The 22,189-nt window shown below is 35.4% G+C and overlaps 1 protein-coding gene across 1 annotated transcript in view; it reads right to left on the reverse strand.

Annotated features, from left to right (window-relative positions):
- Nucleotides 1-22,189, reverse strand: part of PIK3C2G (phosphatidylinositol-4-phosphate 3-kinase catalytic subunit type 2 gamma) — a 310,994-nt gene that overhangs the window by 190,434 nt on the left and 98,371 nt on the right. Inside the window, exons 12-14 of the mRNA XM_019623621.1 lie at nt 12,450-12,581; nt 6,895-7,009; nt 407-537 (exon numbers count right to left, since the gene is read on the reverse strand). Coding sequence (XP_019479166.1) covers nt 407-537; nt 6,895-7,009; nt 12,450-12,581 — 378 coding nt within the window. The remainder of the gene's footprint in view (nt 1-406; nt 538-6,894; nt 7,010-12,449; nt 12,582-22,189) is intronic.

Here is a 22,189-nt window from a genome sequence, read left to right on the forward strand (position 1 = left end):
TACTTTTAAAATCAGCTATGATAATTAAATTTTGCTTCTTCCTGTTTACTGAAACGACTTTATATCTACTTTAAGGATGGTTAAGCAATGATTTATCCCTGTTAGATGCTGATATATATCTAATCACTCTCTGCTTTGTTGTTTGAACTGAAGGATTGCCAATCTTTTTATTTTTCCTTAGACTAAAGTTGCTTAATACCTAAAAAAAAAAAAAGAAACTAAAAACATACAAAATTACTAATTTAGTTTCTAAACATGAACTGATTATCCCACAGGTGTGACTTTAAGACATGAGAGGAGTTAAGTGTGAAGAAAGAATCATTCTTTAAAGAAATGAATACTTCCAGCATGACTGATGAATAGCAGGCAGCATTCACTCATATGAATGAGTGAATGGGTCACTTACAGTAAGGGAGACTGTTTTTGTGAAAGCCTGGCAATATGTTTTAAACACTCTTTCGGTGCTTCTTCAAGATTCGTTCTGTTCTCTTCAGAATCAAGTTTCATATACTCCCACTCAGTAGCTGGAAAGTCAATCTGAAATAAAGAAATGGATTGCCATGTACTGAATGCCTCAAAAATGCATTATTAATTTAATAATATCCATTTTAGATTTGTAGAAACTAAAGAAAAATTCCTATGCTTTCTGCGCTATTTCTTACTTAAAAATAAGTTTCAAAAAATCATTAGGGTTTGGACTTGGTATTTAAATATAGATGGTATTTAGCAAGTCCTCAATTATTTATAGAATTGATATAAATTAGTAATCTGAGGAAAAATAAGAAAAATAATAACAATATATAAACTTTTCATCAAGTTAAAGATATTGTTTTTGTTTAACATTGAAATTATGGCCTTTTTATATTTTACAAATAAAATGTCTTTCTAGTATTAAACGATGAAAATTATAAATGGTAATTCTACTTTTTCATGTAATCACTTGGAAAAATAAAAAGTTATTCTATGTTGGTCTTTACTTCATAAAAGTCTGTGAACCAATTTGTAGATATGAGAGTGAAATCATCTCTGGTATAAGCAATGGAATATTTTTACATTGGCTCTGTAGTTCAGATTTATAGACAGGGTCAAAAAAAGGTCTACTTTTTCCTGGCTTAGTGTGTTTTCAATTAAACCATGTTTCAGTGATACCTTGTTTTAGTAAATAAAATAAGTTAACAACAAATATACTTTTAAACCATGTAAATGAGCTAAATAGTCTAGTGCTCTATATATTTGCTTAAGGTTGTCATAACTTTTTTTTTTCATTTCCATAATAGAAAATCTACAGAATGTATTTTCTCTGCTGAATTATGTTAGGTTGGGATCTCAGAGAAAATTGAGGAATATTATGAGGTAGATTGTGTGAATTACAGTTTGAAACATAGTTTAATCTATTTAGGTTCTTATTTATGTGAAAAAGTTATAGCAATTTCATTTTGTAACCTCTAAAATTTGTTTTTGGTATAATTTTTGTTATCAGTAATAAGCTATCGCCTCCCACAACTCCACTGATAATGGAAGATAAGCACGAAAGAAAAATTAGGTAAAGTAAACTACTTTGGGTGATTGAGTGGGTAAGAACTGTGGTTTAAGGAGAAGGCCCACTTATGTAAAATAAAGAATTGAACATTGTGGTGCTCGGATTCTGATAAGTTGACCAAAGTGCTAAATTTTGAAATACACGTGGGTTGGGTTATTGTAGTGATCAGAAGTATGGAGACATGCCATGAAGTTTACAAATACTATAGTCCAGGCTGGAAATAAAACACTCTCAATGGCCTTAGGAATTTCCCAGTCAGTGGAAAAGAAATATAATATAAATGTGTTGATAAAAATCCGATTGATCATTATACATCATGAATACAGAGAAAGGGCACTTAACCCTGCTTGGGATGGAAAGAGAGAAAGGGGTAAGTAAGTGATACTTAGTTGAGCATCTGTGGATACTAAAAATGAATATCAATTGCACAAACAAAGTCAGTGGAGGGATGGGCAGTAGAAGGTAAAAGGGAAAGGGAAGGGACACTGCAGGCAGGGAAGAGTATTCATAAACACACATAAAGGTAGGACAGGGCAAGCCAGAAGCTACATTTTCCAAGTGGCTGGAGCTTGAAGTGTCAGGTAAAGAGGGGCAAGAGAAGCACCGGGAGGGACTCATGCTGTAAGAGCTTGGCCTTAATTCTCTAGGTAGTGCTGAGGTATTGAAGAGTGTCTATCAGGAGGAGAGTGGCAGGTTCAGATTTAAGTTTTAGAATGATCACGCTTGTGGATTTTAGAATAGAGCATGACAAAACTAAAGGCAATAAAACCAGCTAAACTGTTGTAATCTAAAACAGATGATGTGGGGAATTGAGAGGATAGACTTTTGGAATACATGGAAGATAAATTGTCAGGATATCGTATGGACTGAATATGAGTAGGGAAAAAGAGGAATGAGGTAACTAAAACAGATAGGTGTACGTGGGGGCACGAACAGAGTTAAATAACTTGGGGGATAAGAGCAGTGTTGAGTGCAAGTTGAGCTCAGTCTGGAATATGTTGTCTTCCAAGCTATCTATAGGGTATCGGGTGGGAGTTTCAACAGATATGTGGCTATATTTGTCTGAAGCTTGTGGCATGAAGGAATATGAACTAGAGATCCAGACTCAGAAGTGAACTTGCATAGACACAGTCAACAAAAATTTAGAAATGAAGGAGACCCAGTAATTTCACTCTAGGTATATGTATTCAAAGTAAATAAAAACATATGATTTATAGCTCCATTTTAATAATGGAAATTGTGAGGAATCAATTTACAGAAAATTTGAGTAGAATTTATTTATTTTACAAAATAGAATATTCATGCAGCCAGGAAATGTATACTGAAGTATTGATATGACAGGATGCACAGAATCTATTAAGTGATGAAATCGTGTTACAAAACACTTTTTGTGATGTAATGTCTTATTGTAAAAAGTCCTGGATGTGTATGTGTTGTATGTGTGCACATTCACACACACTTATAGGAAAAGAGCTATAAAAATACATATTAACATGCTAATAGTAGCTTTCTCTAGTAGGTAGAAATAACAGTGTTTTTTTTTTCCTTTTACTTTTTAAGTCTGTATTTTTTTGGTAAACATATGTGATAAAACAAATGTCAAGTATGTGCAAAAAATGTCTATACATAAACTTGTACACAAATGTTCATAGCAGTGCTATTCTTAATAGTAAAAAGCTGAAAACAATCTAAATGCACATTGACTGATGAATGGATAAAGTATGGTATATCTGTACAGTGTAATGTTATTTGTTAAAAAAAGGAAGGAATACTGACAGATGCTACATGGATGAACTTTGAAACATTATGCTAAGTGAAAGAAGCCAGTCACGAAAGACCACATATTGTATAATTCCACTTACATAAAATATGCAGAATAGGTGAATCTATAAAAACATAAAGCAGATTAGTAGTTGTTTAGAGTTGAAGAAAATGGGAGAATAGAAGGTGATAGCTAAAGGTTATGAGATTTCTTTTTGAAGTGATAAAAATGCTCTAAAAATCTATGGTGGTAATGAGTGGTACCTATCTCTGAAAATATTAAAAACCACTGAATTGGGCACTTTAAAAGTAAGAATTGTATGGTTTGTGAATTATATCACAATATAGCTTTTAAAAAAATTAAATTAAAATGTATTGGGGTGACATTGGTTAGTAAAATTATATGTGTCAAGTGTACATTTCTATAATGCATCATCCATCATCTATATATCACATTGCAGGTTCACCACCCAGAATCAGCTCTCCTTCCATCACCATATACTTGATCCCCTTTTATCTCTTCTACCACCCCTTTCCCCCCTTACCCTCAGGAAACCACTAAACTGCTTTTTAAGAAATTCCCCCAAGGAGGTTATGTGTACTAACAATAGCAATGAACAGCAGATGGAACCCTTGAGGACTGTCAACAGTGAGGACTAGCAGAAGGGGAGCCTGACAAGGAGACAGAAAAAGGATGATCAGAGAGGAGTGTGGAACCTAAGAGAACAGTAGCATGAAAGCCAGAAGAGAAGAGTGTTTGTAATGGGGCAGAGATCAGGCCAAAAATTGCAGGGAGAAGGTTAGTCTGAAAACCACCACTGGATTTGGCAAATAGGAATTAGTGGGTTCCTTGACAACAGTTAAGTGTGGTGAGGACATATAATCCAGGATATAATGAATGTAACATGAATAGGGATGTAAGGAAGTAAAGAAATATAGAATGGAACAAGAGAAACATTAACTAAAGCCACTCTGTCTTAGCTCTTAAAATGTGACACAGCCACTAGATTCTATTGGGGGAAAGGCAGGAGGTTGAGGGAGGCTCAGGTTGATGCAATCATGCAATAATCTGTCTCCTTTTCTGAACTCAGATCTACTTCACTCTATCCACTGCTTACAGTCAGCACATCAGCCATTGAGCCCCCTACCCCCCACCCCCAATGATTGACTTGAAGGAATTGGGTTCTGTGACATATCTTATCTCCTGTCATACTGTGTTGGCTACAGTATGCAGTAGCTGCCCATCTGATAAAGACAGTAAAAAAATTACAGACTTGAAATAACTTGGACAGGCATACTATAATACTTTCATTGTATAGTGGAGAAAATAGAAGGTTAGGTGACTTGTTCACAGAAAATTTTCTGTTAAAGAGCTAAGACTAAAATCCAGATTTCCAAATTCACAGTCTGATGTCTTTTTCTGAGACACATGCTGACTCCTTAATACAAACACTTGATGAAGAACTTGCTTCTAACTTCCTTACCATCTCATAATATTTATGTTAAGAAATTTTGCTCTAAATTTAGTTGTATATAATTATTAGAGTAATACTGGTTATTAAGGGTTTAACTTTAATGCTTTTATAACTCTTATTTTATTTTGTATATTTCATCACCAATTAAAAATGTTCTGAGAAGTTTCCTTTTTTCTGTCTATACCATTGGAAATTATTTTGTATAAATCAAATAATCTAACGTTTTTGCATACTGTTGAGTACTTACAGGCCTCTCTCTTTTGGAAGATAAATTTGGTTATGGCTCCAGGTGTCTACTTGGAAATCTATGCTGCTGTTAAATACTTGAACCTTTTCTTCAGATTCCACTTACCAGGGTCTGTGTTCCTAAAGCAGCTTTTCCCTTCATCTGAGAAGAATCAAGGAGCGTCTCATCTGATAGTATCCCTTACTTCTCCCACACCTATCACTGTCACTAAAGGTTTCTATAATCGTGAATTTATACCCACAAAGCTCTGGCAGTGATCAGACTTGGAAGATTTTTGTGAAGCTGACGTGGTTTGTATCTGGCAAGAAATATAACAGTCTGAGAAAAAATACATTCATCCTTTTAAAGGAAGGTAGTTGTCTTGTTACAATGGAACATCTACCAATCAGTACGCCATCAATTGTTGAGTGTCTATGATTGTGCCAAGATCTAACCTGAACAACTACTCTTTTTAATCATTGTGTCTGTGGATTAGAAGTGGATCTTTGGCTACCATTTGGTGGGGACTTCCGCCCCCTTCAGAGTGGAAGTCACATTTTTATTAGCATTACTTTTGTCTTCCATTTTCAACATGTTGTTCATTTTGCTAACCTTTGTCCCTCACATCCCTTACCCCAAACCTAGCAATTTAAGAGCCATTAGCTTCCTCTAGAGCACGGGTCAGCAAACTGCAGCTTGCGAGCCACATGCGGCTCTTTGGGTACATACATGTGGCTCTGAAGTAAAATTGAAAATGAAAATAAAACTATCATAGTTTTATTTATAAAATTTTAAAGGATATTTACATAATGGCAATTATGTAAAAATGTATTTATGGCTCTCGAATAATTTTTAAATTGTTGTGAGGGACAGGATTGGCTATTCCATGGGTCAGCAAACTTTTGAGATGGACCGTACTCAAAGAGCCGCATGTGGCTCGCGAGCCGCAGTTTGCCGACCCCTGCTCTAGGGCATCAATCCTTACCTGAGGGCAGTTTTATCTCTTGAGGACATGTGACAATACTTGGAGGCATGTTTATCAGAATGGGGAAGGTGCTACTGGCATCTAGTGAGTAGAAGCCAAAGATGCTGCTAAATATTCTACAATGCACATAACAGCCCCCACAACAAATAATTATCTGGTCTAAAATGTCAATAGTGTCCAGGTTGAGAAATCTTTTTCTAGTGTGCTGCCCACATAGCAGTTTCCAGTTTTTCCTATGGGAATGGGAAGTCCATATTCCCTACATTCCCATGTATGGGAATGACCATGCTTCAGGTATCTGACCAATATGATCATTTATAATCATGGACAAATAAGGAGCTCTCAGCAGTGAGAACTAAAGCCTGGAATCATTAACCACCTTTCATTCATGATCACAAATCACAGAAAGTAGAGAGACTTTAAGAGAAAAAGAAAGTATAATAGATGGATTTGGATTTTATTTGCAGCTTCTCTGTCATCACTCAGCTAATTGATAGTCATTTAGGAAATGTACAATAAAAATAGATTTTAAGGAACATGATACAATATAGAAGCAGGTGTGAGTAAGGTGCCAAGTTAGTATATACCAATGACTGTTTTTAGACAATGGAAAAAAATAAATGCACATAGTGAGTTTACTGATGGCGACACTCCATCCCTCTCCCTCTTGATTGTGTTGGATGGAGAATAGCTTGAACTTGCTCTTATATAAGCTGAGAGAAAAGTACTTTAAGAGTACTGAATTGAAAGTAAAAGCCGTGGAGCTTTTACAAATCCCAGTGGCTGGAGGAAAAGAAGACTATTAAAATGTGTGATCCTAGAAGAAAATTGTTCCTGTAATTGACAGCGAGCTACTTATCAACCAATACTAGCCCTGAGTACTTTCATCTCATAGCTTGGCACTTACCTGCAGGGTCACTGGGGATGGCTGACTTATATCCCACACTCCCGGAGCGATCATTTCTATGGGAGGCTCACTCTGTAATGTCATGCTGAATAGCATAGACCCAAGAATGGATTTGCTGCAAGACAACACATACAGATATACAGAAGTAACTTCTTGAGGGAAACTGTCATTATCTGTAATGTTTTATTTTGGAATATAAACATAATCAGCTATCTTAGTGGCTTCATTCAATAGCAAGAAGAGAAATACAATATCCTATAAACCTAGATATGGGTTAATAGTTCATTTCTAATACACCACATGCATGACTATGTTTATAGATGTCCACATTCATTTTCTACATGACAAAATTGTTTCCACAGTGGTTTGTAACAGGTAGCATTTATTTTTAATTTCCAACAATGTTGATCCAAGATGGAACTAAGATTCTCAGATTTATATTCTTGGAGTCATGACTGCCTTAAGTCAATAAAGATATTAACTCTTTAGAACATCCTCCCTCCTGCCACCCCCTCCCCCCCACCACACACACATAGTGACTGAATTCCCTGGGCATCTTTAAAGATGTGAGTTCTAAATTTATCGAAAGAAAAGATTTAAATGAGCATATGATCTGCAGAATCAAAACACTTTTGGGACCTTACAGAGGAAATGCTTCTTTATACATAAATAGAAAGATTATTCATATTCTGAATCTTTGAAAATATATTGTAAATTACCATAGTAAATGAGAGTATATACAGGAAAGACCTTAAACAGGAAGCATTCATGGATGGTTTTGACAGCTTAGGTAACATCCAAATCCACAGATCCTTATAGGAATTGAAAAAGAAGCTGTAACTTGCTGTGTATATGAATTAGATTATTGGTAAACTGTACCAATGATCACTGAGAGCAGTCTTTGATTTTAATATACCAAATTAAAAATGTAGTACTGAAAGTCAACAAAATTAAATTTAAGTTTATAAGGAACTTTCAGGCATCAGAGGAGTCTTTTTGAAAACAACACAGAATTCTATCTTGCCATTTAACAGACACTATGCAAAAGATGATGGAAAAAAAATCCAGCAAATAAAGCTTTCTTTAAACTTTTAGTTTTCTGAGTTCTGCCTTCTTTATTTTCCATATCTAAAGATATTGTTAGGAAGTATCTGACCATAGAAGTATAATTTATAAACACTATTGGACAGATATTTTTATATGACCCAATAATGTTCTCCTAGCAGAATGAATTTTGAGTCTTCTTTATCCTTCTGTTCCAGCTCTCCCTCATCTGGAGAAACTTGTGGTTTGGTTTGATTTGGCTTGGTTTCATATAGTAATACCAGGGGGCCAATATTAGCAAGCCAAAAATTAGCTTACTGGGGTAAAAATTAGAAAAATTATTAATGTGTTTTTCCCTTTTGTCTTTTGGAATATTTAGCCTACCCCAACATGGTCTAAAGTATCCATGTGCTTGGGAAAAGTTTTGGATTAGTTTCAGTCAGAATGCAAAAAAGGAGGTCTGACACCAAACTTGGAGGGCTCAGATATCAATGTTCTCCACAGCATTCACAGAAAATATTCTCGTCCATGATAAAGGGTCAACAGGAGTAAGGATGTGGCATATTGGATGAAGAATGCCACAAAGAAGAGGCCACCACTTTCTGGCTATTTGGGATGGTGGGAAACAGAAGACAAAGAAAGAGGGAACAGAGTGAGCATGGCAGACAAAATGTCCCAATTTCCCCATCTTCTGGAATGCAGATGGTCAGGGAGAGTTAGATAAGTGACTATAGCTTATGCCGAAGGCAGAGGGGCATCCTTTTTGTGCTCCGTATTTCAGATCATGGAAGGAAGTCACCTTTTGAGCTGCTCCTGTACCAACTTCTGACATGACCTTACACTTGGGACCACATGGCAAGCAGGCAGAAGGAACTCCCAAGTGTCGCTTTGTTGGGACTTCTTTGGTTTCTATATACAAAAGATGTGATCTAGAAACAGTTAAAGATACCTGAATGTGGGGGCTTCCAGAAGGAGGTCACATGGTGGGGATAAGGGGCCTCTGGAATAGGGTCAGAATAAGATGCTGAGGTCAAATGGGACTCTCAGGTAAACCTCACATGGGTCTATGGCGCCTGCAAAAGCCCACACCACCCAGGGAGTGTCAGGAATCTCTGATCAAGCTGGTAGAGCACCAATCACAAGTTAAACTACCTATAACAGGTAGCCACCAGCTTAAAAAGCGCCTTTGATTTGAATATCAGAAGTCACCAGGCCAAAGAATCATTTTCTTTTCTGATCCAGATATCCTCTTAGGAAGAGAATCAGGGTGTCAGGGGGATAATTGAATGGCTAAGTATTTTATCCAAAAGAGACAGCATACTTCTAAAAGAAGTATTTAAATTACTGAGTTGGCTAATTTTTGATGTCATCAGTGGAAAGTTTTTCCTCCTCATTAGTTGCAGGGCGGATGGCATGAGGAAAATTGTGATATATTAGTTGCATTTTTCTTTGCATCTAAGTTACGTAATGAGTTATATTTATGGCCTTCTATGTCTTGGCCATGCTTAACTCTGAAAAACTGAGTGATCTAAGCTGATTCCTACAGAGGATGAGATGATGCAAGAATAACTGTCAGTATTTGTCATTTCTCGCCTTGGATACCGTCTGGATCGACAGTCACCATGGCCTTAACCCTGATACACGGAGGGCAGAATGAAGTCAGAACACTTAACTCAAGTGTGTATATGAGAGTATGTATCAGGCAAAAGGCACAGGGAGAATGAACTTCTAGCTGTCCAACTGAGACTGCTATAAAATATACTTTAAGGCAATCCAAGGATGAAAGGATGTTCAGCACCATTCTTTGGGCTCCCTGTGTGCTTGACATTGGCTAACTTACTTTTCGATAATGGACTGCACCTAAACACCTTTCTAGATATTGCAAGCACAGAGGAGAGAATGAATTTCCATAGACTTTTGTAAATAGAAAACATGAGGAGGAGGATGCGTGGAATTAAGATTAGAAGAGTGTTGATGGTCTCCCCAAGAGAGTGTTCATTCAAAGCTGAGAATCTCTGCATTTAAGGAAATTACCACAATCTAGAAATGCGAAGTAACTATTACACTATTAGTTTTGAATTTGAGTAGGAAAGGGAGGTCATAAAAGTTGTTGAGGTAAGAATAACACTTGCTTACTGCAGTGAGGAGACACTGTGAATACAGTATAGATGTACTTGAAGTCCTATCTGCAAAAGAGAGGATTATAAAACTTCTGTGGGCAAAATTTTACTTTTGTGTTATACTTATGACTTATTTTTTATAGGCCTGAAGGTGAGTTTGTGTGCTTGAAAATGTCAGTTTATTTTTATGTGTAGACATTCTTGATGCAGCCATAACTGATACATATGCGCGTAGTCACCACTTGTTTTTCTGAAACTGACTTCTGGAAATCATGATGAGATAGGAGGCCTAAATACTGCATATTTCAGGTGGTATATATGTTGGAAAAAATAAAGACTTAAGTGCTTATTACAACTCTACATGGCTAGGTATAAGCAATTCAAACTGTAATAAATGACAGATTCAATACAAAATGATTATGGGCAGGGATCATTCTGTGAAAGAAAATGAAATTAAGTGGCCTATTTGCTCTAATCTGGAAATATCAGCATCAAATGAATTGAGTTAGAATCTCTGTAGCTTGGAGCAATGATAGCACAGTGGGAGTTATAACATCTCCCCAATTGCCCCAATGATGGATTTCTGATTTCTCAAAAAGAACTGGATTTCTTTAAATTGTTTAGCCCAGGAGAGAGGCAGATTTGCTGATTTTCATGAGAAATAGTCTTTTGGAAATGTTTTTTGAAGTGCTCTTTGAAATAACTTATGTGTTCTGATGTGATGTCTCATCATCCTGACACTTTCCTTTAGGGAAACACCACCTAGCCTAGTATTAGTCCCAAATGGCATTACTTAAAGATGACCACCATCTATGATCACTGGCATATAAAATGTTTACCAGGGGTGACTGATATATGACAAAACAACATGGACGCAGTACTTTTATAACTATCTAGTAAAAGGTCTCGAATATTAGTTTGAAAGACAAAAATGTTCCAACATTTTATGCATTTAACATTTATTGATTGCCTATTACATACAAAGTAGTGTGTCAGATGATAGAAAGGAATGAAATGGATGGAATTTTTTCAGTGAATAGCTAGAAATATGATTCTACAAACAACGCTAGATTTTACAAATGCTGCAGTTGAAACTTTAAAGAAACTCACTCATGAGAAGAAAGGGCACCTGCATAGGTGCTCCTAGTGAGAAAATAATAAAAATTCTTAGCCCACCAATCATATTTTTCAAATATCTGCCAGCAGCAGTTGGTATTACTTTTAAGTTAAAACTGTTTGTTATAGGCTTTTGAAATTTTATTTCCATCTAAATCTCTTATAGGAATTGATTTTTTTCCCAATTCAGTTTACTAAACAAACCTCTAATTATTGCCTATTTGTAAGAGGTACTATGTTAGATGATAGAATTACAGAAATAAATCCTTTCCCTGTCCTCAAGAAACATATACGTGGAAATAAGCTATAGCATGAAAACAAATAATAGAGCAACATGCGAATATGTGCACATGGACACACACACACACACACAGACAGACACACACACAGTACATCAAAATTAATCCAACAAAGGCAATTTTAAAGATTTATCTTGATTGTTTTGATGATAACTTATTTATATTGACTAAATGTGGGAACTAAAAAGTGATGAAGAATTTTCTCAACATATTTGTATTACCAAACATTTCAACCAGCAGGGCGAAAACATTTTTTATAACAATAGTAAAATAACAATATAGTTTCTAATTTTCCAAAAGTCCTGTATTTTACAATTTGATTCTAAAACATGTCTTGCCATGTGAAAAATAACTAAGCTGATTTATTTAAAATATGTTTTTCCTTAATAGCATAGAAAATGTAATTAACTTTATCAAATACTCTAAGTATTAATAGTTCCAAATCCTTATGATTAAATGATCAGTTAATTTTGCCAAGTCCATTAGTTCTAATAGACTATCTAAACTCATAGTTGGCTTACTTTTCTGAAATATATCACCTTAAAGTTACCAAATATTTCTTCTTGGCAATAAAAGGTCAATAAACCAGTTCAATTGTATAATTTTATTTCAGCCAGAATTCCATGATTTGCATTGTTTCTAGGTGGCAGTATTGAGCTAAATAATTTTGAAGTATTAAATGCAGAGAAATTGGTTGGTTAGAGAAGGAAAATCAATTGTAATGGGTCATGCAAGTACTTTTTCATTATTGTAAATGGTCCAGTGCACAAGTTGAACATGAGTCCTGTTCTCAAAGCCATTTATACATTGTGCTTTTCAGTCTCACTTTTATTAATTATGATTTATATTGAGCTACCTCAATTTTAAGATAAAATACCTTCTTAATTTTCTCATTATGCCATATACTGCAAAATATTTAGTTCCAAGGAGGTTTTCTTGAGATGAGAACTTTATTAATTACACATTATATACTTACTCTTTTGGAAACAAGGGAAGACAAGTCCAGGCCAGTAATTCTGCATTGTTGGTTGCACAGATAATCCCAAACAGTTTTATAGTGAGCATGGATTCCCTTGGAAGTGACTTTAGTTCAAGAGGAAAATTGATCCTTAAAATAAAAGAAAGCCGATTACCTACTCAACTACAATGATATTTTCATAAATATTTCCTTATAATATAATGCTATGTGATAAAGCTATTTAAATATTTGAATTGAGGCATCCTCTTGAAACTTTGTGCTTAATCTTTGTGGAAATAGAGCATAAATATATACAGCAATGAGACTGGTTACTCAAGTCAATGGAGATTGCTATAATTATAATTTTTACATGTAAGCTTATTTTTTAAAATTACAATATCTTGAGCATTTATTATTTGTAAGCACAGAGAAAAGAAATGGTTAACATTGTCTTAGAGAATGGGGGAAGGCAAAATAACCTGAAATGGGTCTTAAAGAGTAAGTTGGCTATAATCAGATGGAGATTTAGAAAAGAATATTCTGAGAAAAACACATGGACAAGGGTTTATATACATGAAAATATTAAGAATAGCTGATAAATGATTAGTGGCTCATAGACAATTAGCCACTCACAATCAAGTTATACAGGATGTTATAGAGGATGCAATTAGAAAGACAGGTACTTAAGAACTGTGTGTAACAGGCAAAGGAATTCAACCTTTTTCCTAATGGCAAAAGAAAATATCTCAATGAGAGAGACAAAAGTATAGAGAATTGTTTACAATTTTAGATGTGGACTATTCTGGGTTATGATGAGATCCCAGGAATTTGGAGGATGATTGCAGAAATGTAACAGACATACGATTTCTGGATGTGTTAAGGTCAAGGAACTCTAAACTCAGACCTTGGATGAATTGTATATAGGTGCAAAAAAAAAAAAAGTGGCCAGAGATAAACATAGGACTGCTAATGGTGGGAAAAACTTGAGTTTGGGTATTAAAGCCATTGGTATATATATGTAAGAGAATGTCTAGAAGGTTATAAATGATACTGTAAGGATGGGAAGGGTAAACCTGGCTGGTATAAGTGTCTAAGAAGGACTTTTGACAGAAACTTGAGAGTGTGATCTGGGGTCCCTAATGGTGGAAAGAGAGAAGGCTACCTTTCTTTCCTTTCTGGAGTCACCTCAGTTATTTCTATTATAAAAGCCTCAGGATAAGTATGGTTTTTAGATGAGATGTGTTTGTGAGACAAGAAAATGAAAGACATGTATTTCAAGAGGCTGAGGCGGGGGACTATATATACTAGAAAGTGAGAATGCTAGAGAGAAGTGGGAAAATTGAAACAGAGATAGGAAGACAGGGGACGATTCGTGGAAATAAACTCACAAAAGGATGGGAAGGAGAAAGAGAAAAGTGACTGGAAGAGCAAATGGGGCAGCTTCTACTGGATGAGATCTGATGGTGTTAGATATGAGAAGTATGAACAGAATCCACTGGCCTTGTAATACCCAGTTGAACTTTGATGTCAATTTGTTTAAGCAGTGGATGAGTATTGGAAGACCATTGATGACCAAAGCCTATTGTCCAATTGGATGGTGCTGACTGAGGTTGGCCCAACTGAGGCCTCAGGTAATAGTAAGCGTCTTCTCACACTAGGAGTTGGCTGTCTGATCTGGATACTAGGGAGCATTCCTTAACTCAGGGTGTCAAATAAGACATTGGTGATCCCCTTAGTTCAGTCCAGTGACCATAACTAATTTTGAGGAAGTACACATCCCTCTCTTCAACATGCTGTTCCCAGAGATGAAGAGGTCCAGATCCAGGGTGGTAATAAGGCAGCTAACAAAAGGAAAGACAAGAACTATTTTAGAGATAAAATGGACAATTAATATTTGACTGACAGCATATTACTGGAATAGGACAATGAAGAATTACAGATGAGTTCCAGGCTTCTGTATTATGTTACAGTGGACACTTTAACTGAACTATGTAGTTCAGAGCATGATGCCATTGAATTAATAATAACTCTGTGATGTCAATATGTAAGGTATGTGTGGAGAGGATGAGTCTGGATATATCTGCATTCAAGTATTGGCTCTATGACCAATAAGATGTTCTTCCTTGAGAAATGAATTTAACCTTTCTAAGCCTTATTGTTCCTTATCCATGAAATCGAATGACTATTCCATAACATAATATGTGGCAAATGGTAGGTTGCATATCAGCATTGTATTCATTATTCACTAGAGTAAAGAAATTCCATTTTTCAAGATTAGCAAAGTTTAGATTATTAAAAATTAAATTGTTACACATTTAGATAGCTAAAACTAAAAGTATTTTCTTTCGTATTCTTTAATACTTGTAATATTCATTTAAGATAATGTGGGCACACCGCTAAGCTGCCAATAGGTAGCAGGATGGCTCAGCTAAAAAAAAAAAAAAAACCAGAACAACAACAACAAAAAAGATAATGTGGGCACATTTCTCAGCTTAAAAGAAGCTCTGAAACTCAGCATAAGATGTTAATAATCCTGAGAAATGCATAGTAATTTCTTGAATGTTCTCTCTTTTTCTTGTAATTGACTTTCTATTCAGTTTTCATGTTTCTCTGTTAGGATGGAATCTATAAATTCACTTTATTCCTCACATAATCTAGAATGTTCTTTTTCTCATTGACTCTAGCTGCTTCATGTATAACTTCACTAATTAGTGAGATTTTCATATCAAAAATGACAAAAATTCAATAAGTTACAGTGGATAGTTACTGACAATCTTGATTCTGTCATTTTTATTAATAAAAAATTCTGGGGTAAGAATACATGCTTTCTAAATAGTTATTTATTCATTTCTTCAATATATATATAGATTTTTAAAGCCAGAATAATCTCACATTCACTGGGAAATCTTTTTGTAACTTCTACACGGCTATTGAAAAATCAAAGGAATAAACTTTTAGATTAAAAAAAGGAAGAAAAATACTGTAAGAGGCAATTGAATAAGTGAAGTCAGATTGTTTCTTTTTATTCAAGCAGAAGCAGCTGGCACAGACCTGAAATTTTAAGCCTGTCTACCTTACTCTACTATTTAAAAAATGAATAAACATTAAATTTTTCTTAAACACATTTTTTTCTTCTATATGAGACAGTTTTCCTAATACCAGAGTAAGTTTTTGATAGTGAAATGGGAGACTTAAAAGGTTACATCATTTTGAATTCTATTAATACTGACATATAACAATAGACCATTGTACAGATTTCAACTTTTGTTTGAGTGAAACAGATTTTTAAACAGAATAATGACATGGCTTGACTTATATTTTGAAAAAAGACCCTTTAGCTGCTTTGTGAGAAAGATTATAAAAGTCTAAGGGAAGTAGGGAGACCATTATATGGCTACTGAGGTAATACAGGAGAGATGATGGTGGTCTAGACCAATGAAAATGATGAGAAGTAATATTCTGGAAATATTTTGAGGTGAAAGACAGCAGGATTTCCTGGACACAGGGTTTGAGAGAGGGAGATTCTGGTTAAGGATTTGACCTGAAAACTGGAGCTGGAAATTATATCTGGAGTGGCTATCCATGGGTGGAACATGTTTGAAATGTAAGATCAAGAGTTTAGTCTTAGACATGTTGAATTTGTGACTGATGCCTAGGGTGGTGATATAAATTTGGGAGTTGTTGACATATAGATGACACTAAAGCTACATGACTATAAGAGAAAACTAGAAGAGTAAGGATAGATACAACAGAGAAGAGGCTTAAGGGATAAGATCATTATCAGTCTGAAAGAAGAAAAGAAGATGGAGAAGATATGTCCAATGAGGGAGGAGGAAGGCTAAAAGAATGTGGGAGCCAAGTGGACAGCATATTTCAAGATGGAGGGTGAGATCAACCGTGACAACTCTTCCTATTAGATCATGTAAGATGAAGACTGAGAAACAAACGTTAGATTTTGTTATGCGTGTCACCGGTGGCTCTAATGGGCAATTTCAGAGAGCAGAGGTAATGAAAGCCTGACTGGAATATGTTTTAGCGCAGAGGAAAAAAATGAAAGAAAGTAATTATAGACAACTCTTTGGAAAGGTTTTGCTGCAAAGCAGAGAAAAACAAACAAACAAACAAAAAAACAAGAGGGTGGCTGTTGGTAGAAGAATAGAGTACAGTTTTGTTTTGTTTTATTAACTGAAGATATGAGAACTATTTGTAGAATATAAATACTCTACCTAAGATGTTGTGTGTTGTGAGAAACAGTTTGGAAATCACAGTGAAACATCAGCTTTGGAGTCAGAGTGGGTATGAACACTAGCTCTGCCATTTATTGGTTATGGAGTCCGGGGCAAGTTAATTAATCTTCATAAATATCAATTTTATGATTTCTATGTATTTTTGTTGTTGAGATAATATATATGTGCACTATGTTATGATATTGGAATATAATAGGTGGTCAAAAATCTATGCCCGTCTTATTAAACAACACAGTTTCTGTCCTTAAGTATGCAGTCCAGTAGTTAAATGTATGATCAATTACAGTGTGATGGCACATATTGATAAAATATATGAAGAATTCTCTAGGTACCTAGAAAATGGCAAATACATATTTTTAATGGACATAATATAAAATGAAAATAATGCTGGATTGAGTAACTACTGGGAATATCAAAGAAATTCTCACAGGAAATACAACACTTGTGTGGTCTTGAAGGAAGAGAAAAAATATATCAATGCAGTTATTCCAACAACACTAAAGATTTTCAATTTATTTTGAGATTTTTTTTCTTTGAAATTGACTTTAGATTTAGATTTTTTTCTCTTGAATTGTTTAATTGCTGGAATATAGCTGTCATTTGAAAGTGAATCTGAGTTTTTGAAACAGCCAGGAATAAGTTTTAATTAATTCAGAAATAATTTTAGTAATTGAGCAGGTTAATAACATTTTTGAGGAGTCACTGATTACATGGAATTCATTTATTTGCCCAGTAACCCTTACTGGACTCTTATTCTGTCTGGTGCTGTGTTAGTTGCTAGAGATAGAATGAAAAAACTTTTAAATAAAAAACAAAAACAAAAGATATGTTTATAATTTAGCAGAAACAAACAGAAATATGAACAAACACATTCAATAAAGGACCATAAGGGCATAGTTTGAGGTTTAGACCAATGAACAAATGAAATTTATTTGACTAAAACAGGAAAGGGTTTATGGAGAAGGTGGAAGAGTGTCTTGACGTACAATTAGTTGTTGCCGAGGTGGCCAGTAAAGGCATTGTGCTCTTGACAGACTGTGGACCCTTAGTAGAAGTGTCATTTTTTTGGTTTATATTTACTGTAAGTAGATCAGATATAGAGAGTGGCTGGGTACAGGAGCAGGAGGGGGCCTAACTCCAGAGATAAAGGTTCAGAAATAGACAGGGCCAAACTACAGAGGGGCTTGTGTGCTATGCTAAATGATTTGCACTTTACCTTATAGAAATTGGAGGACCACTGAAGAATTTTACAAATAGAGCTGATTCTGTGCAATGGAATGGGGTTTTTTAACTGACGTTCAGGTATTTGGTCAAAGGAATTAAGAACCTTAACCAATGAAGGGGAGATAAATGTTGTCACACTCCTGGAATAAGGAGGATTACCCTGGGATGGGAAGAACCATGGAGTATGTCAGAATTAAAGATTGCATGTTAAGTCTCAGGATATGTCTCCATTGATTGAGATAACACTAAGAGTGGGATAAATGGTGTTATCTAACATCATTATAAGACTCCTAGAAATGTTGGCAATATGTCAATAGGAAAGTACAATATTGGGAGTCAAATTATTTCCCAGGTAAGCCAGACCTTCTGAAAGGGCTGATGAAGAGTGGACTGAGGAGTTATTTTCTACTTTAGGTGGCAAGAAAATTGGCTACAAGTGAGCAGTGGAGACCCCAGAGAAATGACTGAGAGATAGCAGGGTAGCGTCATAGGAACAGCAAGGAAAAGAATCAATCAGTAACCATGAAAAGAGCCATAGATGGGGCCTATGAGCCCCTGAGATTCTGGGTAAGGGCTTGAGGTGTGGGCAAACAGAGGAGAGGGGGCAGACATGGACAATGTCAAGAATGTACTTTTCCTTATTGATACAATAAATCTATAAAATGGAGACATAGGAGGCAGTCACCCCAAATTAGATGACAGTTTAGACAATCCATAGATAATTATTGTCAAAAAACTTGATTGTTTAAACAAATTTGTATTTGGCTTTTGTGGGAAAATGGAGATTACATATATTATTTGGTAATTTATTTAATCTTTGTTATATCTAGAATCTACTTTCCTGCAACTCTAAATGAAGGCATTCCTTTTGTCCACAGTCTGTGAATGATTAATGATTCTCTTTTTTTTTTTCAATTTCCCTCTTTGATCAGTTGGATAATGTGGATTGGACACTTGTCTAGGTTTTTAAATGGATTTTTAATCCGTTGAATTGAACAGTTATCCATTAGCCCTAGCATATTTATCACAACACTGAATCAAATCAACTGGCAACATTTTTTTAAATCACATGCTTCACTAAAAAACAAAAAAAACAAAAACAAACCAGCCCCTGATCTTTATTAGATAAATGGTCCTGCCAGAATGAAGATTAAACTTACATTTCATTCCAGTTCACCAAGAAAAAAAACAATTTTTTGACTGGAATATTTCTGCAGCTTCTCACTTGGCACAACTTCTTTCCCGCATATGTAAGCCCACAGGAAAAAGAAAATGCTTTGTAGCTGAAAAGAAACAACAACATTGATTCAATAAGCTCAACACTATCAAGGAGCCAGTTTTCTATATGGGTCATTTATTTTTATAGTTAAAAGTCAAATGATAACTTGTTTGAGTGTATAAGTGTGCTTTAAAAACTACTTTAAGAATTCATGTTGGGAGATGTCAACAAGATGGCAGAATAGGAAGCCCCAGATCCTCCTTACCTACAGAGAGACACCAATTCAATGGTAATACATAGATCTATTCCTTTTGTGAAAAATCCAGAAAAAAAGTTAGGCTCCTGCACTGCAGACAAGTGCAAAACCAGCCACATAGAAATCAGTAGGAAAATTCATGGTGCTCGTTTTCCACAGCCCTTCCCTCAGAATATCAGAAGGAAACTCTCAACTCCCAGGTTCTCCCCGGGGTGCAGAAGAGAAGGCTAGAACATACATCTAACATTCAGACATTTGAGGGAGCTATCCAAAGGACTGGTTTCTATTTTGCCTGAAACTAAGTGCTGTATAAAAACGGGTGCCAGATTGGGACCTCTGAGAACAAAGGTGATGGTTTGAACTAATAGTACATACTCGCTTATCACTGTCCTTCCCACCTAGCTGAGTGCACAATAAATAGGAGAAAACCCCCAAATCCTGACTTCTCCCTGGGGAGAGAAAGAGTTGGAGTATGTGTCCAATTTTCCAGCTTTTGGGGGATTGCCTGAGGGACTGGTTTCTGTCTTGCCTGTTTTAGAGAGGTGACAGGATCTGATATACTCTACATGCCTGGGAACCATGGGCCACTGAGAACAAAATAGAGCCAGGCAGCTTGCTGCTACTCCAGAGGGTCTGTGGGACAGCAGAGAGGCAGATTCAGCTTGGTGGCCTCTTGGTGGAGGTGGAGGGAGAGGGGAACAGGAAGAATGGAATGTGCATTGGGCTTTTTCATGGACGTGTATGAGGAACTGGTTTCTGTCTCACTTCACTCAGAATCCTGATGGGACCTGGCATACCCTAGATTTCTGGGGGTAGCTGAGAACAAAAAAAGAGTTGGACAGCTTACCAGAGCACCAGTGAACCTGCAGTGGCACAGACAGTCACTAGATGGAATAAGAGATTACAAGCTCCTGAAGAAAGAAGCAAACTTCTCTAATTGCGAATTTAAACACAAAAATCCAGAGAAGATGCACCTACAAAAAAGGTTTGAAAAACCCCTAGAATCTGTAGCTGGGATGATTGGTGATATTCTTTCCCTGTATGGAGCCAATCCATAAGCACTGAGAGAGGTGGATATTCTTTCTAATGCACAGATACCAATGCAAAGTAACAATCACATGAAGAAAGAGGGAATTATGTACCAACAAAAGGAACAAAATAAATCTCTAGAAACTGACCTAAAAAATGGATGTATATGAATTACCTGACAAAGAATTCAAAACAACCATCATGAAAATGTTCAACAAGCTCAGGAAAATGATGCATGAAAAAAAACCAGAATATTAACAAAGAAAATACAAAAAAAAAGAACCATAAGAATTTTGGAAATTTGTTACCATAACTAAATTGAAATTAAAAAGAAAAAAAAATCACTAGAGGAATTCAAGACCAGGCTTCATCAAGCAAAGAAAGCATCAGTGAGTTCACATATAGGCCATTTGAAATCATCCAGTCAGAGGAACAAAAAGAAAAAAAGAATGAAGAAGAGTGAAGAAAGCCTAAGGGATTTATGGGACACCATCAAATGGATCAACATATGCAACATGTGAGCCCCAGAAGGAGAAGATAGAAAGGCAGGAAGCTTATCTGAAGTACTAATGGCTAAAAACTTCTAAATTGTAGTGAAGGAATGGACATCTAGATTCAAGAAACCCAATGGACCAAACTAGGATGGGCCTAAAGAAGACCAGAATAAAACACACTAAAGAAAACCTATCAAAAGCCAAAGACATGGAGAGAATTTTGAAATCAGCAAGAGCAAAGCAACCTGCCATTTCAAAAGAGAGATCTCATAAGTTTATCAGCAGATCTCAGTGGAAACCTTGCAGGCCAGAAGGGAGCAGAATAATATATTCAAAGATCTGAAAGAAAGAAAAAAAAATAGGCAATCAAGAATATTATATCTGGCAAAACTGTTCTCCAGAAATGAAGGAGAAATACTTTCCTAGATAAACAAAAGCTTGAGGGAGCTCATCACCACCAGACCTGACTTACAAAAAATGTTAAAGGGAATCCTTCAAGTTGAAATGAAAGGAAAATAGATAGCAACTTAAAAGCATATGAATGTATGAGACTCACCAGTAAAGATAAATATATAGATAAATACAGAATATTTTAATGCTGTAATGGTGGTGCATGAACCACTTTTAACTCTGGTATAGAATTTAAAGTAAAAAACATGAAAAACTATAATTATAAAATATGTAAAATATAAAAAGGTATAATTTGTGATATCAATAAACTGTGGTGAGGGGAGAAGAAAAAAGTAGAGTTTTTGTATGTTATTGAAGTTAAGTTGTTATCATCTTCAGAGTGTTTTAAATGTAAGATGTTCTATATTAGGCCCATGATCATTTTAAAGAAAATGCCTACTTGTAGAAGATACACAAAAGAAAATTAGAAGGGTTTAAAATATGCTATTACCAAAAATTAAAAAAATGCAAAGCAAGACAGCAAGAGAGGAAAAGAGGGGAAAAAAAGCTGCAAGATCAATAGAAAACAATGAAAAATATGGCAATATAAAGCACTGTCCTATCATTAATCACTGAAATGTAAATGGATTATCTCCACAATCAAAAGAAATAGCACAACTAAATGGATAAAAATGCAAGATCCAACTACATGCTGTCTACAAGAGACTCACTTTAGATTTAAGGACACACATAGGCTGAAAGTGAAAGGACTGGAAAAGATATTCTATGCCAATGGTAATCCAAAGACAGCAGGAGTGGTCATACTTACAACAGGCAAAATAGACTTTAAGTCAAAAACTGTCACACAAGACAAAAACATTAAATAATGATAAAGGGGT

This window comes from Hipposideros armiger, unplaced genomic scaffold (genome assembly GCF_001890085.2).
Source record: "Hipposideros armiger isolate ML-2016 unplaced genomic scaffold, ASM189008v1 scaffold_554, whole genome shotgun sequence".
Taxonomy (NCBI): Eukaryota; Metazoa; Chordata; class Mammalia; order Chiroptera; family Hipposideridae; genus Hipposideros; species Hipposideros armiger.